The sequence below is a fragment of the Lissotriton helveticus genome, chromosome 5_1 (genome assembly GCF_964261635.1).
Source record: "Lissotriton helveticus chromosome 5_1, aLisHel1.1, whole genome shotgun sequence".
NCBI classification, from domain to species: domain Eukaryota; kingdom Metazoa; phylum Chordata; class Amphibia; order Caudata; family Salamandridae; genus Lissotriton; species Lissotriton helveticus.
The window spans coordinates 2,002,460,374-2,002,482,226 of NC_136065.1; the positions used below are offsets into that span (position 1 = coordinate 2,002,460,374).

General features: G+C 46.8%; 1 protein-coding gene across 1 annotated transcript in view; it reads left to right on the plus strand.

The window, feature by feature from the left end:
- Positions 1–926: 926 nt before the first annotated feature.
- Positions 927–21,853, plus strand: part of LOC144756164 (E3 ubiquitin-protein ligase TRIM39-like) — a 370,969-nt gene continuing 350,042 nt past the window's right edge. Inside the window, exon 1 of the mRNA XM_078645744.1 lies at positions 927–1,412. Coding sequence (XP_078501870.1) covers positions 1,059–1,412 — 354 coding nt within the window. The 5' untranslated portion in view covers positions 927–1,058. The remainder of the gene's footprint in view (positions 1,413–21,853) is intronic.

A 21,853-nucleotide genomic window follows, 5' to 3' on the forward strand; every position in this document is an offset into this window, starting at 1 on the left:
TTCACGCAATGCGGATAATCTACTGCTTGAACCTGACACTTTCAAGAAGGAAAGAACAATGGCCCAATCCTTTCCAGGCAACGCAGTGAGAATCTCCTTTCCACCTCAGCTCCGGACCACCGCCTCCTCCCAGGCCTTCAAAAGGGACCTCAAAGTTCTCCTCCTCCTGAGACACCTCCAAAAGTAATTCACGTCCTCTTGCTATTTGTGAGGAAGACTTCCCACTACTGATAATTTCTACTTCCATGACCATGGAAGTGCCTTCCCAGTGTATGCCTGTGGTTGGAGGGTCTGCCTTTTTGCAGTATTTTCCATGTACTGGTGTTCGGTGCCCTTTTGTAACATGAACACACCACTCTGCCCTTGTAACACACGGTTGCTACCTCTCACATGTTTTTACCTTTGATACTTGCACAAGTGCCACCTTGCCCACGTAACGCTTGTTCTTGTGCCTGAGTGTCTAGCACTTATTGCAGTACTATACCTCAAATTATACTGTTTTCTCTTATAACTGCACACTTGTCACTTTCCTCTTGTGCACTTTTGACTACCTCATGTATTTTTGGTTGCTCACAATTTTTACTCAAGTATTTTTTTTTTTTTTTTTGTTTGCTCACAATTGTCACTATTACCTTTACTACCTCATGTATTTTTGGTTGCTCACAGTTTTTACTACCTCATGTATTTTGTTTGCTCAATTGTCACTATTACCTGATGTAACGTAACGTATGCTTTTGTAATATGTTCTTTTTTTATGTTTCTCATTATGTTTCATTTCTGTTCCTAATGTGAAGCGCTCTGACGCCTTTGGGTAAAGTCCGCGCTATATAAAAATGCATAAAGTTCAAGTATTAGTATCCATGCCTTTCCCCGCTCCACCTCGTGTGTGCGCATGCGTGAGTGACTACCGTAGGGTGTGCACAGCCAGACGGGGGAGCGACAATACACAGGCACAACCTGCATGAATCAGCACCCCTCCGACGTAGGGGGTGTACAAAACGACGGGGATGGAAATCTAGTTAGAACACCGGAGCCTGAAGGAGGAGGCCACGTGCTCTATGTGTCTGGAATATTTCATAGACCCCGTGTCTTTGGAATGTGGACACAACTTCTGTCTGTCTTGTATCACTCGGTGCAGGGAGGGGCTGCAGACAGACTTCCCGTGCAGGGGAATATCTCCAAGTAAAACCCTCCGACCCAACAGGCAGATGTCGAGCATGGTAGAAATCGCCAAACAGCTTCAGATCCCGAGTGCGACCCCCGAGGAGGGGAATCTGTGCCGAGAACACGAAGAGAAACTGAAACTGTTCTGCGAAGATGACCAGGAGCCCATCTGTGTGGTCTGCAGCATGTCACGAGATCATAAAAGGCACAGGGTGCATCCCATTGGAGAAGCTGCCCAGGAGTACAAGGTTTGTGTGCTACAGAGCTGGGTGAGAGGTGCAACTAGGCTACATGGGGGTCCCTTTTGATAGGCTGCCCGTGTGTATATGAGAGAGCGCAAACTGATATAAATATATGAGTACATCACACTTACCTATAGAGAGCATAATTCATGAAGAGAAATGCCATGAGTGCTAATAGTATCTGAAATTATATTCTAAATGTATAGCTAATATAGAGATTTAAGTAGAAGTGGAACTAATACAGAAATGTGTGACATTATATGATTTTATTAGACGTGATTATTTTGAATCTATGTCGTGTAGCTGTTAACATATAAGATGGTCTGTGGTAAAACGCAGAACGTGGTAGGCCTCAGGGCCAGAGCTGGAGCTAAAAGGGAAGGTGTTTCTTTTCACGACACAGATTGTTTAACGTTTTTGGTCATTGCATTAATGGGCCATGATTTAGAGTAATGTTTTCTAAATAATAGAATAAGAGTTTTAACATGCTTTAATTAAATGAAGAAATTGAATGCTATAATCATAATGTGAAATATTGTAGGCCTGAAATGTTTTAGCATTGATTTACACGTACATGTCTGGGCTGAGAAATGTTGCAAGCCTTTTTTAGAAGTCTATGAGAGTTGGGTTCTTGGCGGCAGATATCTGTCTGCAACAGGAAAGGGGGGATCCAATTATAAGTGAATGAATAGAGGCCTGTTCAGTAGACGGCCCAGACATGGAGGAGGGTTCTGGAATGTTTAAGGGGTATCAGCGGGCCGGAGAAGAGACTGAGAAGCAAGGTCAACTCTAACGTCTGAGGCCCGATACAAAGCATCATGGAAAAAGCCTGAAGTTGCACCACGTGAGAGGCGTTTCGCAAGGGGCGTCTCAAATGTTGTTGACTGTTTTGTATTAGGGACAGCACCCCTGGGTGGAGTTAGAGCAGAGACCTGAGGACCCTTTAGAGAGCGGATGGGTAGGCAGTGAGGGGTCATGACTGGAGAACTTTAGGTTTTCACCAAGAGACTTAGAGTGGGTGACTTCCCTTGGGGGTCATTCATTGCTGACACCTTTGTTAGGTTGGGATTTGGTTAAGTAGGGATACCATCTAGAACAGGGTAGGGACGCCTAACCTGTGTTTGTTTTCCTCCAACCTAAATGAAGGAGAGATATGCGTCTATGCTGATAGCTTTGCTATTTTTAGAACTTGTGTTAGTGATTTCTGTTGCTCGTCTGAGGGCTTTTCGAGAGCACATGTATGTAATTGGACCTGTGTATCTCGTGAATCTCATTCTGAGATGCTTGTATTTGCAGCTCATTATATCTTTACAATAAACTTTTGAAACCTAGAAGTTGTCCGTGATCTTGGAGAGTAGAGTCCTTTCTTGGGTGAACTAATTTGCAGATAGGTGTACTGTTTCCTTCCAAGACAGGCAATAAAGGTTCAGTCGACCAGATCGAGGTTTGGATCAATAGATATAAGGTATCGATCAAAATCTCGCCCTTTCAGTTGGTAGCTATAGAGGATGGTTGCCTTCTTGAGGACGGTGACCTAGGCCAGGTTAGCTTACCCCAAGGCCCCTAGAAATCGATGATCGGAAGAACAGCCCGCAGATGAAGATCCGGATGACGTGAGACAGAAAAAGCAGCAGTATCGGTCGAGAGTGAGTATAAAGGGTTATGCGTGTTAGATTGCGGTGTTTTTGTATTGTATCTATGTTGTAATGTCTGGCGGAGTTGAATGTCTGTAGAGTGACTGTGGAACAGGTTGTGAGCGCGCGCAACCGGTGGAAATCTTAAGTTCAAGGAGAGCTTAAGTGGTTCGGGTGTATCGGACACCCAGAGTAATTGTCAACTAGTGTGAAGGGGGTCATGAGGTACCATTGATCACCCGAGAGACCGAGATAGGGGGAACGTAAGAGTGAGTGCGTGAGTAACGGACGCTGGTCGGAAGTTACTGTGTGTGTAAGTAACCTATCAGAGAGACGATAGACATCTCGTCAGTTGTGTTGACAATTACAGATAGACTGTGGACGTACAGTCGAGAGAAGTGACCGCTTGGTCGGAAGTAGTCATTTTTCAGTGTATGAATGGGACGCATGCATAACCGGGAGACGAGTTGAGAAAGGAGGGGTGCTGCTGCGAAGCGGAGAAAAGAGACGTCAGGTGGTGTCGCGCAGTGATTGGCTGACCGGAGAAAGACCGCGCTGTGATAGGCCAGCTAGCGAACACGTCATACAGGGTCGCGACGTGATTGGCCAACAGGAGAAAGACCGCGCTGTGATAGGCCAAGCTAGCAAAGCCGCGACAGGATTGGTGGATTGTCATCAGGAAGTAAACAGAGTAGCGAGGCTGAATTTTGTGCGCATAATTATGAAGTGTTTTAAATGGTTGAAAGCGCTGTTTAAGAAAGAGAGGCGAGGATCGTATGAAGGGGAAGAAGCCCCGCCGGAGGGTACGCCAGCTCGTTATATGGCAGTAAATGTTGGGTTGCATACGATCCTTTGGATATCAGAGTGGAGTAAGATTACTGAAGGAAACGAGGAACTGACGTTCCCGAAGTACGGGACGTTCAGATTAGAGGTGTTACATCGATTGAAATCAGTCATGACCTCAAAGAGACCCTTGCCTAGACCAACCCAGTTTGAAGCCCTTGATGCATGGCTTAGGGCAGCGCATGAAAGGAATATGAACAGACGACAAGAAAGGGTGAAACGCTCGGTAAGGGCAGTACAGGATGCCAGGTGGGATGCGGATGCTAAAAGATGGAGAGTGCATAATTTGGAAATAAATAAACTGTACCCAGTGTTAGAGGCGCCAGTAAATAAAAGCCCCCTAGAAGAAGATGATGAGAGCGAAACAGAGGACAGCCTGATAAACAGATTACTGACAGACAGGCCACCCCCGTATAATAGAGCAGGGGGAGAGGTCGAGAATACTGAAGGAGAAAAGGGGGGCAATGCAGGAGAGCATAGACCGCTTCCCAGTTCAGAGTGGGATCCTGAGCCAAAGAAAGAGTTGCTCCAGCCTAGTCAGGTGCAACAGGTAGTCGGTAGGTTTGTGGTACAAAGAGCGCCGGAAACGGAAAGCGCCACATCCTACCCATTACCAGATGCACTACAGGTACCTGTTACCATAGGTCCTATAATATCGATATATGACCAAGAGAGAGCAAAAGGGGAAGAACGGAAACGGAAAGACAGAGAAAGAGCAGAGCAGGCAAGGAGGAACGATACCACTAATTCCCCAAGTCAGATGCCGATACCCAGAGAGTGGAGCACCCCGATGCACACAGCAGGGGACCCAGGAGGAGATCCTGGGGGCCCTAGATGGCCAATGGATCTGAGGGGATCTGGACGAAAATCCTTTCAAGAGCTAAATGAGTACATGAAGCAGTGGGATGAGGCAGTGAAGGCTCAAAAGTGCATCAATGCTGCAGAAGCAGAAAGGGAAAGTCAGGACAGCAGAGCACGAACTCACTGCGGGGCTGGGGAGAGTAGCCCGGAGTGGGACTGTAGAGGGAGTAGGGGAGTCACCCATTGGGCCCGGAATGGAGGTAGAACAGACCTGGAAAACGGGGGCCCCGGGAGTGGAGGGGTGGCGTGCCCAATACTCAGTGAAGGGGAGAGGAGAGCGCAAGAGTACAGGAACAGCTTTAAGTGTCCACACTGTGTGCCTGCCACCAGAGAACAGAATGGGAGTTGTGAGAGGTCGCACCATAGTCCCTGTGATGACAGAAATGAGCGCAGCCCAGGGAATATGGGGAACCAGGAAGGATCGTATCGGATACTGAGCGATACGAGGCAAAGGGAGTGTAGCGACCAGAGGGAAAATAACAGAGAGATGTGCGGTGAGAGGAGAGAAGAAGACGAGAGTGGGCAGAGAGAGAGTAGGGATAAAAGGCCCGTGTTCCATCACCTTCCAAGATCGGATGGCCGAGCATGGGACCTGGAGAGATGGGAGCAAGGGAGGCCACCCATTAATTCTCCTGAGCCCAAACGCAGAGCTCGAAGTTGGGATGGTAGGGAGACCAGTGAGCCCCCTTCAAAAGACATATTGCGAGCTGAGATAAAAGCCAAGAGACTTGATGTCTCCAGCTTAAGGTCAGATCTGGATGACATGGTAGATGGTACCCTGCCTTTAGAAAGAATGGAAATGTATGAACAGGATGAAATACTGTATATGGCAAAGGACATCACACGAAAGGCGAGAGCAGTCCATGAGAAGTTAGTCGAACTAGCAGGCAAATATATGGTGGACTTGTCAAGAACCAAAGCATTACAGGGTAACCACAGGCTACATTACTCAGATCGAGATCTAGATGAGAGGAGAACGATTGGGCTGAAAACACACATAAGGGAACTGATTACTGGAATAAGGACATGGAGGGCACTAGATAAATGGGAAGAGAGGTGGTCCAAGAAAGGGACCGGCAGAAGAAGCATGATTGGTATAACACCAGGACAGCAGGGAATAGAAGCTTACCCTTTGCGTGAAGTTGCCAATGGGAGCTATGTACATGTCCCTTGGAGTAGGGGAGATTTAGCTGCTTTTACCACATCTTTCCCCAAGTTACGAGAGAGCCCCGTGGAGTGGTACAAGCAAGTCGAGAGGTTTGTAAAGATCTCAAAAGTCCTATGGATAGATCTGAACACGCTGTTTGACATTGTAGTACCAGGAGATCTGTGGACAGCATGCAAGGTTAGCGCTGAGTGGCCCACAACGGAGCCAGAGAGAGATGCTAGGACTAATGGGCCGTCCGAGATCGTGATGGCAAAATTCGAGAGAGTGATGACTTGGCTGAAAGAAAAAGTGCCAATGCAAGACATAGATTGGGTCAGAATAGACAGAACGAGACAGGAACCCAAAGAGACAGTCCATGAATATTACGAGAGATTGCTGAAGGCGTTTAAACAGTATAGCGGCTTGGATGTAATGGATCCAAAGGACATAGGGCAATTCGTGTCCAAGTTCGTCCTGGGACTGAGACCGGATATTAGTTTAATGATTCAGCAACACTCGATTTGTTGGCAAAGTAAACCCCTAGATGAAATACTGAGATATGCCAGGTACTGCTGTGATGAGGTAGACTCCAAGGCTAAGAAACTAAAAGAGAAGCTGATGGTGGTACAATTGCAGACAGCAGGAAAGGGGGGACCGCAACAACAGCAGCAAGGGACAGGTACAGGAGGTAAGAAGCAGTACAGTCAGAACAAGGGTAATGAGGAGAGTACTACCTTTAGACCCAGAGTAGACATAGCTACCTTGAAGAAAACGACTAGGTGCCACCAGTGCAACGAGTTGGGGCATTGGAAACGCGAGTGCCCTTACAATGTAGAGATCGGAGAGCAAGAGATAGAGGAGGAAGAGGTCCAGAGCGCACCTATGAGAGGGGCGACGCCATACCAAGGAAAGGTGCTCAAAGGGGGGGGGGCTCCTCCCCGAGCCCAGTTCCCGCAACCTCCTCGAGTAGGGAGTATGGGTAAGACCTATAGACAAATGCCCCTGTTTATGGAAGGGGAAGAATGCTATTATGTGGACCCATTAACCGGACAGAGAGTGGAAAGAGAAGACTGCACCCTTGGGGCAGCCTTAGAGGTAGATCAGAGGGGACCCTATGTGGAAGCAGAAGTAGCAGGGTGCCCTACGACATTTCTGGTGGACACAGGAGCCACTAGATCCACGATCAGATCAGCTGCAGTTCCAGACCTGCCCATGTCTGGAGAGACCATACAGGTGGTAGGGGTCGCAAACAGGAGAATAACCAGCCAATTGACAGAACCGGTACAGGTGAAAATAGGGAAGTACAGCGATGAGCACCAATTTGTGGTTTGCGATTCAAGCCCTGTGTGTCTGCTAGGAAGAGACCTGTTGTGCAAATTGAATTGTACTATATATTGTACACCCCAGGGAGTGGAGGTATTGACTAATGATGATGATGCAGATTTCAAAGTTGCAAACTCAAGAATATGTGTGGAGCTGTACCCTACTTTGACAGTAGACGAGCTTCCCTGGGATTTGAGAGAGACAGTGGCATCAGAGGTATGGGATTTCACTGGGGAAGAGATTGGATTGGTCAAAGGGGTGGACCCAGTGAAAATTGTAGTGAAACCGCATGCTGAGTTCCCAAGAACACCCCAGTATAAATTGACTCCAGAAACGATTGCAGGCATAAAACCCGTGATCGAGTCCATGATTAAACAGGGAATACTGAAAGAAATCGTGGGTAGTCCATGTAACTCCCCGATTATGGGTCTGCAGAAACCAAATGGGAAATTTCGGATAGTGCAGGACCTTCGAAAGATTAATAACATAGTCGTTTCATGTTGTCCAGTGGTACCGAATCCATCAGTGATACTGTTTCAGATTCCATTCCAAGCTGAGTGGTTCACTGTGATAGATCTTTGTCAGGCTTTCTTTTCGATCCCTTTGGACGAAGATAGCCATTTTCTTTTCGCATTTAAGCTGGAAAATCGCGTCCTAACATGGTGTCGTATCCCTCAGGGGTATACAGAGAGTCCATCGATCTTTAACCAGCTTCTGAAGAAAAATCTTGAAAGTCTAGTGCTGCCCCAGAAGTCAGTTCTGGTCCAGTACATAGACGACCTCCTTGTGGCGTCAGACACAGAAGAAGCTTGCAGGGAAGACTCCATTGCTTTGTTAAATCACCTAGCTGCCAATGGGCATAAGGTATCCCCGGGAAAATTGCAGTACTGCCTGACAGAAGTGCAGTACTTGGGACACAGAATTGAGAAAGGCAAACGAAAAGTGTCACCAGATAGGATAGAGGCGATCATGAAAATGAATGCGCCTCAGACCCAGAGAGAGGTCAGGATGTTCCTAGGGATGGTGGGTTATTGCCGACAGTGGATCGTGAACTTTTCACTGAAAGCAAAACCTTTGCAAAAACTGACGCACAAGGAGGTGAGTGATCCGGTACCATGGGACAAAGACTGTTTGATGGCATTCTTACAGCTGAGAGAGGACCTGTGTCGTGCTCCGGCATTGGGAATGCCTGATTACAATAAACAATTCTTTCTTTACTGTTGTGAGAGAGAAGGTTGTGCGTTGTCTGTGTTGGTCCAAATCCATGGGAATGCCCGTAGACCAGTTGCTTATTTCTCAGCTACTTTAGACCCAGTAGCCGCAGCGTTGCCCGGATGTCTCAAATCCGTTGCTGCAACGGGTGTCAGCATTGAGAGATGTGAAAATATCGTCATGGGGCACCCGTTAGAGGTGTGCGTGCCACATTCTGTTGAACTGTTGATGACCAGGACCAAAACACAGCATCTGACCAATAGCAGGCTCACGCGCTATGAGCAAGTTATTCTTGCTGCAGAGAACGTGACCCTCAAGAGATGCTCTGTTTTGAACCCTGCTACCTTAATGCCACTTCCAAATGATATTGATGATGATGATGAATATACAGACCATGACTGTCTCGATGTGACTGAACTATGCACCAAACCCAGACCCGACATCGTAGATGAGCCACTGACCGACCCAGACGAAGTTTTCTTTGTCGATGGCTCATGTGTAAGAGACGAAGTTGGGCAGTTGAGAGCAGCTTATGCTGTTTGTACAATTGAAGGAGTTGTGGAAGCAGGGTGCCTGGAAGGAGTAAACTCCGCTCAGGTAGCCGAGATTATTGCCCTAACACGTGCTTGCTTAGCAGGCAATCAAATTCGAGTCACCATCTACACCGACAGCCAATACGGGTTTGGGGTAGTTCATGATTACGGGCAGTTATGGTCTCAAAGAGGGTTCATGACTTCTTCAGGCTCTCCCATTCGCAATGGAGAGTTTGTGCGCTTGTTGTTAGAAGCATTGCAATGTCCAGCAAGTATCGCAGTTGTAAAGTGCATCGCACATACCAAAAATGAGGACTTTGTTTCGAAAGGCAATAGATATGCTGATGAAGTTGCGCGGTATTGCGCAGAACAAGGTTACTCTTTCACAGAGGTGGATGTGGGTGGAATAAATGTAAGAACTGAATTAGCCATGATACTGGAAACTGTTGATACTTGGGATGAATTGTCAACCATGCAAGAAAATGCTCCTGATTCAGAAAAGGAAACATGGGTAAAGGCAGGATGTGTAATGGGTGAGACTCATTTTTGGGTCTCAGCAGACGGCAGAGCAGTGTTGCCCAATGAGATGGTGAGTCCAATGGCTAGACTCATACATGGTCCCGTACACTTAGGGAGAGATGCTATGCTGAGAGTGTTTAGACAGACTTGGTACAATCCTAAGTTTAGAATAGCAGCAGAAGCAGTGTGCCAGCGTTGTGTGACCTGCCAGCAGCTGAATGTAGGGAAAAGAACACCAGTTGCACTAAGTCACATAGGAAGGTCTGGAGGTCCATTCAACAGAATGCAGATAGATTTCATTGAAATGCCAAGATGCAACCGCCTCCGCTATGTCCTGGTGGTTGTTTGTGTGTTCTCCAGATGGGTTGAGGCATACCCTACACGTAGGTGCGACACCCTCACAGTGGCTAAGTTACTGCTTAGAGAACTTATCCCTCGTTTCGGGGTGCCGGCCTTTTTGGAATCAGATAGGGGAACACATTTTAACAGCGAGCTTGTGAAGATGATTTGTGTTGCACTGAATATAGACCAAAAGCTCCATTGCAGTTACCGACCAGAAGCCTCAGGAATTGTGGAACAAATTAATGGCACGATCAAGTCCAGAATAGCGAAAGTTTGCTCCTCAACGACCCTGAGTTGGCCTGATGCCCTGCCATTAGTACTCATGAGCCTTCGTAGTACCCCAGACAGAAGAACAGGGTTGTCACCACATGAGGTGTTAATGGGGAGAGCAATGAGACTGCCATCTATTCCAGCTACTGCACTGTTAAATATCACAGATGATATGATCCTGGACTATTGTAAGGGGCTGTCTGACGCCATGCGTTCTGTGTCCCTTCAGGTGCAGGCTGCAGAGGTTCCAGCGTGCCAGGGCCCTTGCCATGACCTGTATCCTGGGGACTGGGTCCTGGTGAAGAAACATGTGAGAAGAAGCTGCTTGGATATTCGTTGGCGTGGGCCCTACCAGGTCATCCTGATCACAAGTACAGCTGTAAAGGTGGGAGGCCTGCCCAACTGGATACACGCGTCGCATACGAAAAGGGTTCCAGCACCTCTGGAAACAGCTCCTCTCTCGGATGGACGTCCAGCTGAGGACCAAGAAGCCATAGAGGGGGCTAGCCAAGCTGTAGAGGTGCCAGTGGAAGCAGGGAACGAGTCTGACCAAGCTGAGGACGGTCAGTACAACAGCGAAACAGAAGACGCTACAGAAGGAGAAGACAGCTGGGAGTACGAGTCTGACCCTGACAGGTCTGAAAGAGAGCGAGAACAGACCAGAAGGAGAAGGAGTAGAAGGGCACGTGGAGAAGCAAATTGGCCGCAAAGAAGAAGTTCTAGCCTGAGGTCAACTCCAGAAGCAACCCTTCCTCCGATATCAGAAGACTCAGACCCAGAAGAAGGTGCTCAGGGCGCTGAGGCACCGAACCGAAGGAGGTCAAGAAGAGTGCGTGTGCCTAACAGAAGATACTCCACACCTGAGTGGACATATCTGGCGACAAATGTCTGTGAAACCGGAGACAGGGAGGATCCGAGCGGTGGTGGTGTCCAGTTCTGAGCCCATTATCACTGTGGAAATACAACTGTTGGTACCCGGTGTCGAACAAGAAGGGTCACTAACATTCGTGCTCCCCAGACCTCCCCGCCTCAGCAAGTTAAAACACATGTTTCTTACAGAATTGAAATTCCCCGACTTTGGTACCACGATAACAGCACATGAAGAGCATACTCTTCGCATGGAAATATTGAACTATGCTATTGAAGCTGCAACCACAAATCTAATAGTCGATTGTTAAAGGACTTTGTAAATAAAGCAAGCAGAAGAAAAGAAGATTACCTAGCGCCCAGGAAGCAGAGAATTTTAGGGAACCCCTTGAGTGGATGGAGAAGGGCTAGGGTTGTCTTTTTGAACTGTGAAAGGACTTTTTGCGAAAAAGGCTGTCAGCCTCCAGCTGTGTGGATTCTAAAGACAAAAAAGGATTGAAAGAGACTGTAAAGGAACGAGAGGAAAAGAACTTTTTTTGCAAAGAGAAAGGGAAAAGCTAGATTGTCTGACGAAATGGAGGCCGGCACCCCGAACCGCAGAGCTAAATGTATAATAGGTACACTAATAGTAGGAGTGATAATATTAATAGCTTTAGTGGTAACAATTTCTTATGTAAAGGGACATGAGGAAGAGGTAAAGGTAACTGATGCGAATTCTGTAGTAACACTTACACCCACTGTTGCAGGTGAGAAAAGGGAAAACACTCAAGAGAAAGCGTTATTGGCTGCAGAAGCCCGCAGGTTACATGTAGACGAGTCCCAAGGAGACTTTAGGTCAAATGCTTATGCTAAACTTTTGTATGAATACGTGGATGCCATGGAGGTTAAGGATTGCTACGTCTGCATGCAGTTGCCTGCGTCTGTAGATGAAGGAATTCGATATCATCACCTCCCTCTGACATATGGCATTACATGTAGCTTATTGCTTAGTATATTTTATGAGAGAGATAGTTTTGAATACTATTTCTCCAATTATGATTCTGTGTTGCCAGAAGTCCCGAATTATAAGCAGATGAATAAATGGGATTACTGGAAGAGTGAAGACAGATTGGCCAAGTTCTTCATTCCTTGGATTACCTTAGATACTTCACATGCCCGTAGAAATAATCTGACATGCAAGGTGTCAGAAGTCGAGAAAAAGTTCATAGGGCAGGTGGATGATCGTTACAGGAGACAAAAGATTTTGAAAAAATCAGGACAAGGGAAATTAGATTGGACCGAGGAAGAGAAGTCACACAAGAGAAAGGGTAGTAGTGGTCCAATAGCTTTAGATAAAGCGCAGAGAGGAAAGTTATGTCTTCACCGAGCCAAAACGTATTATGAAAATGTATACGTGGGTGAAGTTGACTGTGAACATGCTTTTAATTTAGAGTACTACACTAAGGATTTCCTGAAGGGAATGCAAGTGATTCCAAATGTGTATTTTGTATGTGGAAGAAATGCTTACGTGAGACTACCTGACAACTGGTATGGATCATGTTACTTGGCAATTGTCTTCCCCAAAATATATCATGCACAAGACTTATTGATCATTGAGGGCCAGACATCATCGAGGGGAAGGAGAGATTTAGGCGATGCAGAAATGGTTGGAGATGTCTTTGGAGCTATGTTCCCTCTTTTGGGAATAATCCTTAATGATGTTAAAATTAGACGACTGGCAACAGTTGTCGACAGGTTGTCTGCCAGCACTGCTCAGTCCTTAATGCTGGTAGAAGGAGAGATGCAATCGATAAGGGCTATGGTTCTTCAAAATCGGCTTGCATTAGATGTCTTATTAGCAAAAGAGGGCGGAGTCTGTAAGGCTTTGAAGGTTCAGGAATGTTGCACTTACATTCCAGACCTTTCAAAACCCCTTGAGAAAGTTATTAAGAACATAACTAATATACACAAAGAGATCGAAGACTTGAGTAGAGAAAATGTCTGGGAAAAGGTGGGCCACGGAATGAGTACAGTTGGAGGGTGGTTTTCCACCTTAGGCAAAAGCTTTATTTGGTATATCCTAAAGCCTATCATCATAATATTGATCTGTGGGATAATATTGTGGGGATTGGTGAGGGTATTCAAATGGTACAGAGCAAGAAGGTCAGAAAGGGCCCAAAGAGAACAGTTGCAGAGATTGGCTGCCATACAAGATAATCAGTACAGGAGCCTGAGAGCTCTGGAAGCGCAGAGAATGCCAGCAATAACTGCAGTTTAAATGTTAGTGATGACCCCGAGAGGTCATCAAAGGGGGGAACTGAGAGAGCGCAAACTGATATAAATATATGAGTACATCACACTTACCTATAGAGAGCATAATTCATGAAGAGAAATGCCATGAGTGCTAATAGTATCTGAAATTATATTCTAAATGTATAGCTAATATAGAGATTTAAGTAGAAGTGGAACTAATACAGAAATGTGTGACATTATATGATTTTATTAGACGTGATTATTTTGAATCTATGTCGTGTAGCTGTTAACATATAAGATGGTCTGTGGTAAAACGCAGAACGTGGTAGGCCTCAGGGCCAGAGCTGGAGCTAAAAGGGAAGGTGTTTCTTTTCACGACACAGATTGTTTAACGTTTTTGGTCATTGCATTAATGGGCCATGATTTAGAGTAATGTTTTCTAAATAATAGAATAAGAGTTTTAACATGCTTTAATTAAATGAAGAAATTGAATGCTATAATCATAATGTGAAATATTGTAGGCCTGAAATGTTTTAGCATTGATTTACACGTACATGTCTGGGCTGAGAAATGTTGCAAGCCTTTTTTAGAAGTCTATGAGAGTTGGGTTCTTGGCGGCAGATATCTGTCTGCAACAGGAAAGGGGGGATCCAATTATAAGTGAATGAATAGAGGCCTGTTCAGTAGACGGCCCAGACATGGAGGAGGGTTCTGGAATGTTTAAGGGGTATCAGCGGGCCGGAGAAGAGACTGAGAAGCAAGGTCAACTCTAACGTCTGAGGCCCGATACAAAGCATCATGGAAAAAGCCTGAAGTTGCACCACGTGAGAGGCGTTTCGCAAGGGGCGTCTCAAATGTTGTTGACTGTTTTGTATTAGGGACAGCACCCCTGGGTGGAGTTAGAGCAGAGACCTGAGGACCCTTTAGAGAGCGGATGGGTAGGCAGTGAGGGGTCATGACTGGAGAACTTTAGGTTTTCACCAAGAGACTTAGAGTGGGTGACTTCCCTTGGGGGTCATTCATTGCTGACACCTTTGTTAGGTTGGGATTTGGTTAAGTAGGGATACCATCTAGAACAGGGTAGGGACGCCTAACCTGTGTTTGTTTTCCTCCAACCTAAATGAAGGAGAGATATGCGTCTATGCTGATAGCTTTGCTATTTTTAGAACTTGTGTTAGTGATTTCTGTTGCTCGTCTGAGGGCTTTTCGAGAGCACATGTATGTAATTGGACCTGTGTATCTCGTGAATCTCATTCTGAGATGCTTGTATTTGCAGCTCATTATATCTTTACAATAAACTTTTGAAACCTAGAAGTTGTCCGTGATCTTGGAGAGTAGAGTCCTTTCTTGGGTGAACTAATTTGCAGATAGGTGTACTGTTTCCTTCCAAGACAGGCAATAAAGGTTCAGTCGACCAGATCGAGGTTTGGATCAATAGATATAAGGTATCGATCAAAATCTCGCCCTTTCATATACAATAGGTCTGGGGTAGGCCGCAGGCGTAACCCGCCTCCGAGACTCCCCTTCAGTGGTGCTGGTACCGTTTTCACAGTGGGGTGCTCCTTCTAATGTTACATCATCACTAAAGTCATGGGGGTTTCAAAAATCCACGCGTCAAACAAGTGCAGCAAATGAACCATTCCCATTCAACAGGGGCCTGGTGAGGTGCACTTTGGATCACATTGTCACAAATATATATGACTGAAGCATGGTGTGGTGGCGCGCTGTTGTTACTAGGCAGCTCACCTATTGAAATGGCCAGTACATTTGCACAAACATGCAGTTTTACTGTTAAAAATATAACGCGCAAATGAAAATTTTTGGAAATCGAGTTTGTGATTATTTATTTTTTTATTATCTCATCACCCAGTAAAGTGTCTTGATTTGATCTTATAAAAATCTGTTTCCATCATTCTTCAGAATTTAAAAAAAAAGTGCTTGATTTGTGCCTTCCGAACTGCTGATATACTTTGAAATAGTTGTACAGTTAATTTACATGTTTATATTGTCTTTTGTGTTAGAAAAACAATCGACCTTTGTGCACCCCCTTGAATCCCAGCAAGCTTGTCATACAGTTGATTTTACAAAAGCCTCTCACTGTGTAGGCAGAAAAAAAAAGTAACCACCAATCTCCATGTGCGCTTTAGAACAGGGAGTGGGGTGGGGCCGGGCTTCCAATTCAAGAGGCTGCAGAGAAGTAAAGAAAAGGTATGTGCACCGCTGCCAAGTTCCCCAGGTCCATGCGTGACTTGTCACTAGTACTTGTCCTCTATGTATCATTTGTTCTGAAGGGGTGGTTCAGGGACAGGAAAAAATTCAGAATGTTCTCTTCCCCATGTGTTCAGATGAGAAACACAAGGTAATATAAATTTGTTTTTAAAAGTTGTATTCGGAAATCTTTAAAAAAAAAAAAGGATGATAGTAATTAAAGCAACGGAAAGGCACTGCACTGTGTACTGCAACACCTTCCTCATGGACTTGCCCTGCACCAGTGGTCTTTAGACTGTGAGGTGCCCCCTGTGCCGGAGGAGGGCCTGAAGATACTTAAGTGGGGGCTTCAGTCTTTGGCTAAGAGAAGTACATTATCAGAGCCCCTTTCAGTGGGTCATGGGGCAAGCAGGGGCAACTGGGTAAACCCGTGGTGGCTGAGGCCTTTTACTCCTGATGTCCCGGGGCCTGACCTATCATGGATCCTATACTATTTCCAAAGATTGTGGGTATGCCCTATGACTGCTGCTGTATTCCATGGATAAGGAAATTAAATAAAACAAGTAAAATTACCTGATTTCAGATACTTTGTGGATTTCTACAAAAGAACATTCATTTAGGACGGGTTGAACCACGCATTCTGGAAATTTTGGATAATAGTTACAACCACTTGGTGTGCTTTGGTGTATTTTGGTTAAAAACTAGTATGTATCCTGCTCACCTGGGCCAAGTACCCCTTCTGCACTTGACCGTCAGTTCTGAGGTGTCGGACGAGCAGTCAAGGCTCCTTCGAGGGGGAGCGTAGATACACATCAGAGAACACAACTCATAACTCAACGTGCAAGCAGTGCAAACAAAAAATCAATGTCCAATTAAATACTTGTTTCTATATAAAAATACATATTTTAATTCAAATTCTACACATGCAACGATAAACGACATTCAAAAGCAATAATACAATCCTATTCGTATCTGGTAGTTGTCAGGCTACTGTCTGTCTGACTAACTTTAGTGCAGTAGGGGGGTTTGATGTTATTCCCCATTCACTGATGGCCACATCCAGGGAATGCAAACTCAAGAGTTTTCCCCTTTAACTCCTTTCAGATGTTCTGTCAGAAGAGTCTAGAGGTTCGCAGTACAGATGGCAAAATGTCCTCCGGGGCTCCCAAGGCCCAGTTCATGGCTTACCTGTTCCAGTACTATGGAACCCTTCAGCAGTGCAGCAAAGTCCTGCTCCGGATCGACTAAGGCTGCACGCGGTCACAAGAGGCAGCAGCCGACAGGCACTATCTCTCTCCTCTGATCCACGCTACAAGCTGGTTCTAGCGATCGGGATTGTTCCTGCTCCGATGATTGCAGGGTAAGTTCACACTTCCCTTTGCAGGGGGAAGGTTAATCTCCTTGCTCTGACAGGACTCCCGTAATGTTCTGTGGTCCTCCGGCTTTCTTTGGTGCAGTTCGCAGGATGTCGACCCGACTTCCATGGTCACAGGAGCAGTTTCTTAGTCCCATGCAAGGGGCCGAACACGTGGCATCAGCATCTAAGGCAGACTCTCCTAGCATACAGGGGCACCGCCGCAGCACACACAAGTCCTTTCACACTGACCTAGATTTGATGTTCATGGTGGACATTACTCTGGCACACAGGGCCACATGCCATGGGGTCATACAGGCCTGGTGCCTTCCATTCAACCCTCACTCCTTGACTTAGTCCCCAACGGCACCTCCTTGCACATGGGGTCGCCGAAACAATCCAGCACACAGGCTATTGCCCGATTGGTGCAAGAGTGGATTCCTCACACCTTGCACAGGGAATCTCCACGATAGGGCTTCTCCCTGGACCTGGCTGCTCTTCTCTATCTCACAGGGCACACTGGTTTTGGCGAGCCGGCAGGCACTGGTCCTCCAGGTTCAAGAGTAGGGGCTCTTGGTTTTCCTGGGTAAGGTCTCCTCACCCAGCAGGCCATGGCCCCCAGTCCTGGTCACAGGCAGAAGTCTTGCAGAGCCTCCCCTCCTCACATAGCCCGTCTGGCTGCTTAGCAGATGACAACTTTTGGGGTCCCAAACTCCCCTACTTATAGTCCTTTTCCAGACCCAAAATGACATTTTGTGTCCGAGTCTTGAAGTTTTATGTTGGGGTCCTGCTTCTTTGAAATGGACGTCTTTCCACTTCTTCCTCCTGGAGGATGTCTGTCACAGCAGGCAGGACTCTGACAGCCAACAAGATTCATGGGATTGACCAGAGTTCACACCTGGATGTCAACTACAGTGATATGTTAATCAAAAGGTTAATCCTGGGCTCCCAGCCCTACTCTTTATGATTCCCCTTATCAGCCCCATCTCTCTCATTTTTTATTTATTTAAAAAAAAAAATCTTTTTATTATTTTAAAGACAAACAAACAAGACATGATACACCGGAGGAATCATCATTAGAACCAGAGTCCAACACTGCGCAGGAAAATAAGTGTTAACATTAGTCCAGCATTACAGTAAGACGTGTTACCCGGTGCCATAACCGCACTGCAAGATGCATCCCCAGCAGGCAACAGGATAACATAACGAATTCAGGGCTCAGGTTCTTTGTTTAATACCCCATTTGCAACCATCCTCAGTATCTGTCTATCCTCCCACCCCCCAACCCTGCTGCAGGCGCTAATACCGAAGCAATGATTGTCGTTGTAATATCGCTCACTTATAGTGTGTGTGCGCAGGTGTTCTCACTCCTGGTGGATAGTAATCAATTGAATCCCCCGGAGATCAAGGGCCACCCCCTACACTAGTCTCCCCAGGTTCGGTGATAGCTGCCCCAGACCGCCCCTCCTCCAGCAATGAGTCGGAGTCCGAACCAGCATTTACGTCTGGCGTCCGGAGCTCCATCACCAAGGTCTCCCACGCCCGCGCCACTTCCAGCGCCCTATCACTGTGGGATCTGTGGGCCTGCTGCAACCTAACAGAGCTCTCGCTACCCGCCCACATGAGCATCGCTGCTTCCCATCTATCAAAACTAGGGCCAGCCGCTGCCTTCCAATGTGATGTAATTTCCCTCTTGGCCAAGATAAATCCCAGATCTATAAATTTACTAGTCAGTTTGTTCCTACTAGTGTGCGGGAACCAATGTAAGAGGCAGACACCTTTATCCATAGCAATCTGCCGCTCAGTCACCTCACAGAGCAACCCGGTTATCTCCTCCCAGAAAGTACCCAACTGCGGGCAGTCCCACAGCATATGGCTCAGGTCCGCATCTCGCAACCGGCAGCGGGGACAGGCCGCAGTATCTACCCAACTGCGGGCAGTCCCACAGCATATGGCTCAGGTCCGCATCTCGCAACCGGCAGCGGGGACAGGCCACAGTATCTGTCCGGAAGTACTGATTAATTTTAGCCGTTGTGAGGTATGCCCTATGCATTATAAAAAATTGAATAAGTTGGAACCTAGCGTTTCTGGTACCCTTCCACGCTCTTTTAAGAATCTGCAACCAAGCCGCGTCCGGGACGCCCCTGCCCAGGTCCACTACCCATTGTTCCCGTAGCCTCTGCAACGGGCGGAGTCCCTCCCCCAGCATCCGGCGATAAAGGCAGGCAACCGCTTTATACGTGCCCGCCGCCATTACTACATACTACATACATCTGTATAGCACCTATCGAGGCAGCATGCATCAGAAAGTGGCCACGGGGGAGCCCAAAGGTCTCCTGCAACGTGCCTTAGGGCAGCAGTACCCCGTCCGCATAGCGGTCACCCACCATCTGCAGGCCCAGGTCCTCCCATTCCGCAAGTCAGGACCAATCTCCACCATGAGGCTGCGCCGTGCACATACCCAGCGTTATCTCAGGCGCATAAGGGCGCTGCACTCCATTTCTATTGTGGAACCGTTTCCAACAGTGCCTCAGGGTGCACCCCAGCATCGAGAGCCCAGAAGTCCCCAGTCTCTGTTGCAAGATCACGAACGACAGAACATGCCTCGGCACCTCCGGTACGGGCCGCCCTTCCGGGCCCCTAAACACTAGCGCCACTGCTCGAGTGAGGATCTGAAACTGTGCAGCCAGGTAATATAGTTCAAAGTCCGGGGCAGCCAGTCCCCCCTCAGCTCTCGGCCGCATCAAAGTATCCAGCGCCACCCTGCGCCGTCCTACGCCACAGATAAAGTCACAGTGCAGTTGCCGAAAAAAGGCAACCGATATGCATATTGAAATACAGCAGGCGAGGAAGTGCTACCATCTTTAGCAATGCCACGCGGCCTGCCACCGACAGCGGCAGGGTCCCCCAAAATCTTATGCTACCTCTCAAGCCCCTAATGGCTTTCCCAATGTTACCCTCAAGGAGATCTTCCTGGGAATGATACACCTGTGTTCCCAGATAGGGGAGGCACCTCGGCTCCCACACCAGATCGGATGGTAACTCGGGTGGTCGCAGGCAGCAGTCACTGGGAAAACACAGGTCTTAGCCCAGTTAACCCGCAACCCCGAGATGTCCCCGAAGCGGTCAAGAAGAGTCCTCGCCCCTGCCAGGGCATCCCCAGCATCTCTCAGAAACATCAGGAGATCGTCCGCATAAAGCGAAATATAATGCGCCTGACCACGTAGCTGAAGGCCGCGATACGCCTCTCCATTCTAGCGTGTGCTGCCAATTGCTCCACTGGAAGAGCAAACAACAGCGGAGAGAGTGGGCAACCCTGCCTGGTGCCCCGCCCCACCGGCCAGGAGTCAGAAACCACCCTGCTTACTCGAACCCTAGCTGTCGCTGAAGAGTACAAAATAGCAGTCCAACGTACATAACCGGCACCAAGCCCAAACACCGTCATAGTTGAGAACAAATGAGGCCACTCAAGGCTATCAAATGCCTTGGCTATGTTAACCGAGAGGAGTAGCGCTTGTTCCTCCATTCCCCGGCTGCTATCCAAAATGCCAACCAGCCGGCGTATACTATCAGCCGTATTACGCGTCAGAATAAAGCCCGCTTGATCTGGATGCACCAATCGTGTCATAAAAGGAAGGAGTCTAGTGGCTAGCACCCGGCTCAGGATTTTATAATCAGTGGTTAGCATAAAGAGGGGCCTGTACGCTGCCGGATCAGTTGGTGGTTTTCCTGGCTTAAGGAGCGGGACGATTATGGCCTCCCTAGTGGAAGCCGGCAGCATTCCCGTCTGTCGGGCCTCCCAGTACATCACCAGTAATCTGGGAGCTAGGAGATCCATATAGGTAATCCATCACTACTTTTTTTTTTTTTTTCTAATAGCTTCATAGCCTCAAAGTTAGTAAGAAAATTATCCAAATAATCTATTATATCCTTTTCCATAGCTGGGGTTTCTTCCGAGTAAAGATTTTGATAGTACCTTTGAAATTGATAATTAATATCTATCGCGTGGGAAAAAATCTGACCATTATCTACTATTGAGGAGATATTGTTCCTGACATTTTTCTGGCGTGTAGAAAGTGCCAATTGTCTACCCACTTTCTCCCCGCTTTCATAAACATGTTTCCTATGCGTTTGATATGTTTGGACAGCTTTCTGGCTAAGTTTAGTATTTAATTCGGATTTCAACACTGCTACCTGTATCATCGAGTGCGTGGTTTCTTGTTTATGTATAATCTTGGCAGTGTGTTCTTCCTTGGCTTTAGCTAGGGCTGCGATTTTCAGTTCATATTCTTTTTTAAGGATTTTTTCATTTTTGTTTTGGAAGCTGATAGTCTTGCCCCTTAGTGCAGCTTTATAGGTATCCTACACAATATTCCTTGGAGCACTAAAGCGATTCATATTAAAAAATTCATCAGTCCAGGTTTTAATGTGATTAATGTATTCATTGTTAGAAAGTAGCTTCCTATCGAAGGACCAAGAGCTCTTTTGAGTAGGATTGATATCATAAGTAGTTAGCAAAACTAGAGGATTATGATCCGAGATTATTTTAGGTGGTTTGTTTATATGTGAATAAGGTACTAAATCCTGGGAAGTAAAGATGTAATCTATCCGGACATGCTTCTGATGAGGGTGGGAAAAGTATGTATAACCGTGGTCAGCGGGATTGTTCTGTGTCCAAATATCAGTTAAACCCAAACTATAAACCAGACTTTTCACAGCACGGTATACCCTTGGTTTCCTGCCCATATATTTCTGTTTTGGCATTTGCGTCGAGACTAAAGGTATAAGTGAGATGTTGAAATGGCCACAAAAAATTTACGGGCCTTGCCACGTAGATAATTCTATTTCCAGGGTTTGGAATATTGCGGGGTCATCGTGATTTGATCCATAAATAGAGCAAATAGTAATTCCATTAGCCAATTTGACAATTGCCCACCTTCCATGTGCGTCAGATAGGTGACGTATTCCCTGTCCAAGACTGGATTTTGCAAAAATAGCAACACCCCTTCTAGTTGAAGATTGGGATGTTGTTATCAGCAGGTTGTATCCCTTGAGGTTTAATAGGGCTCTTTTACTCTAAGGAATGTGTGTCTCCTGGATGC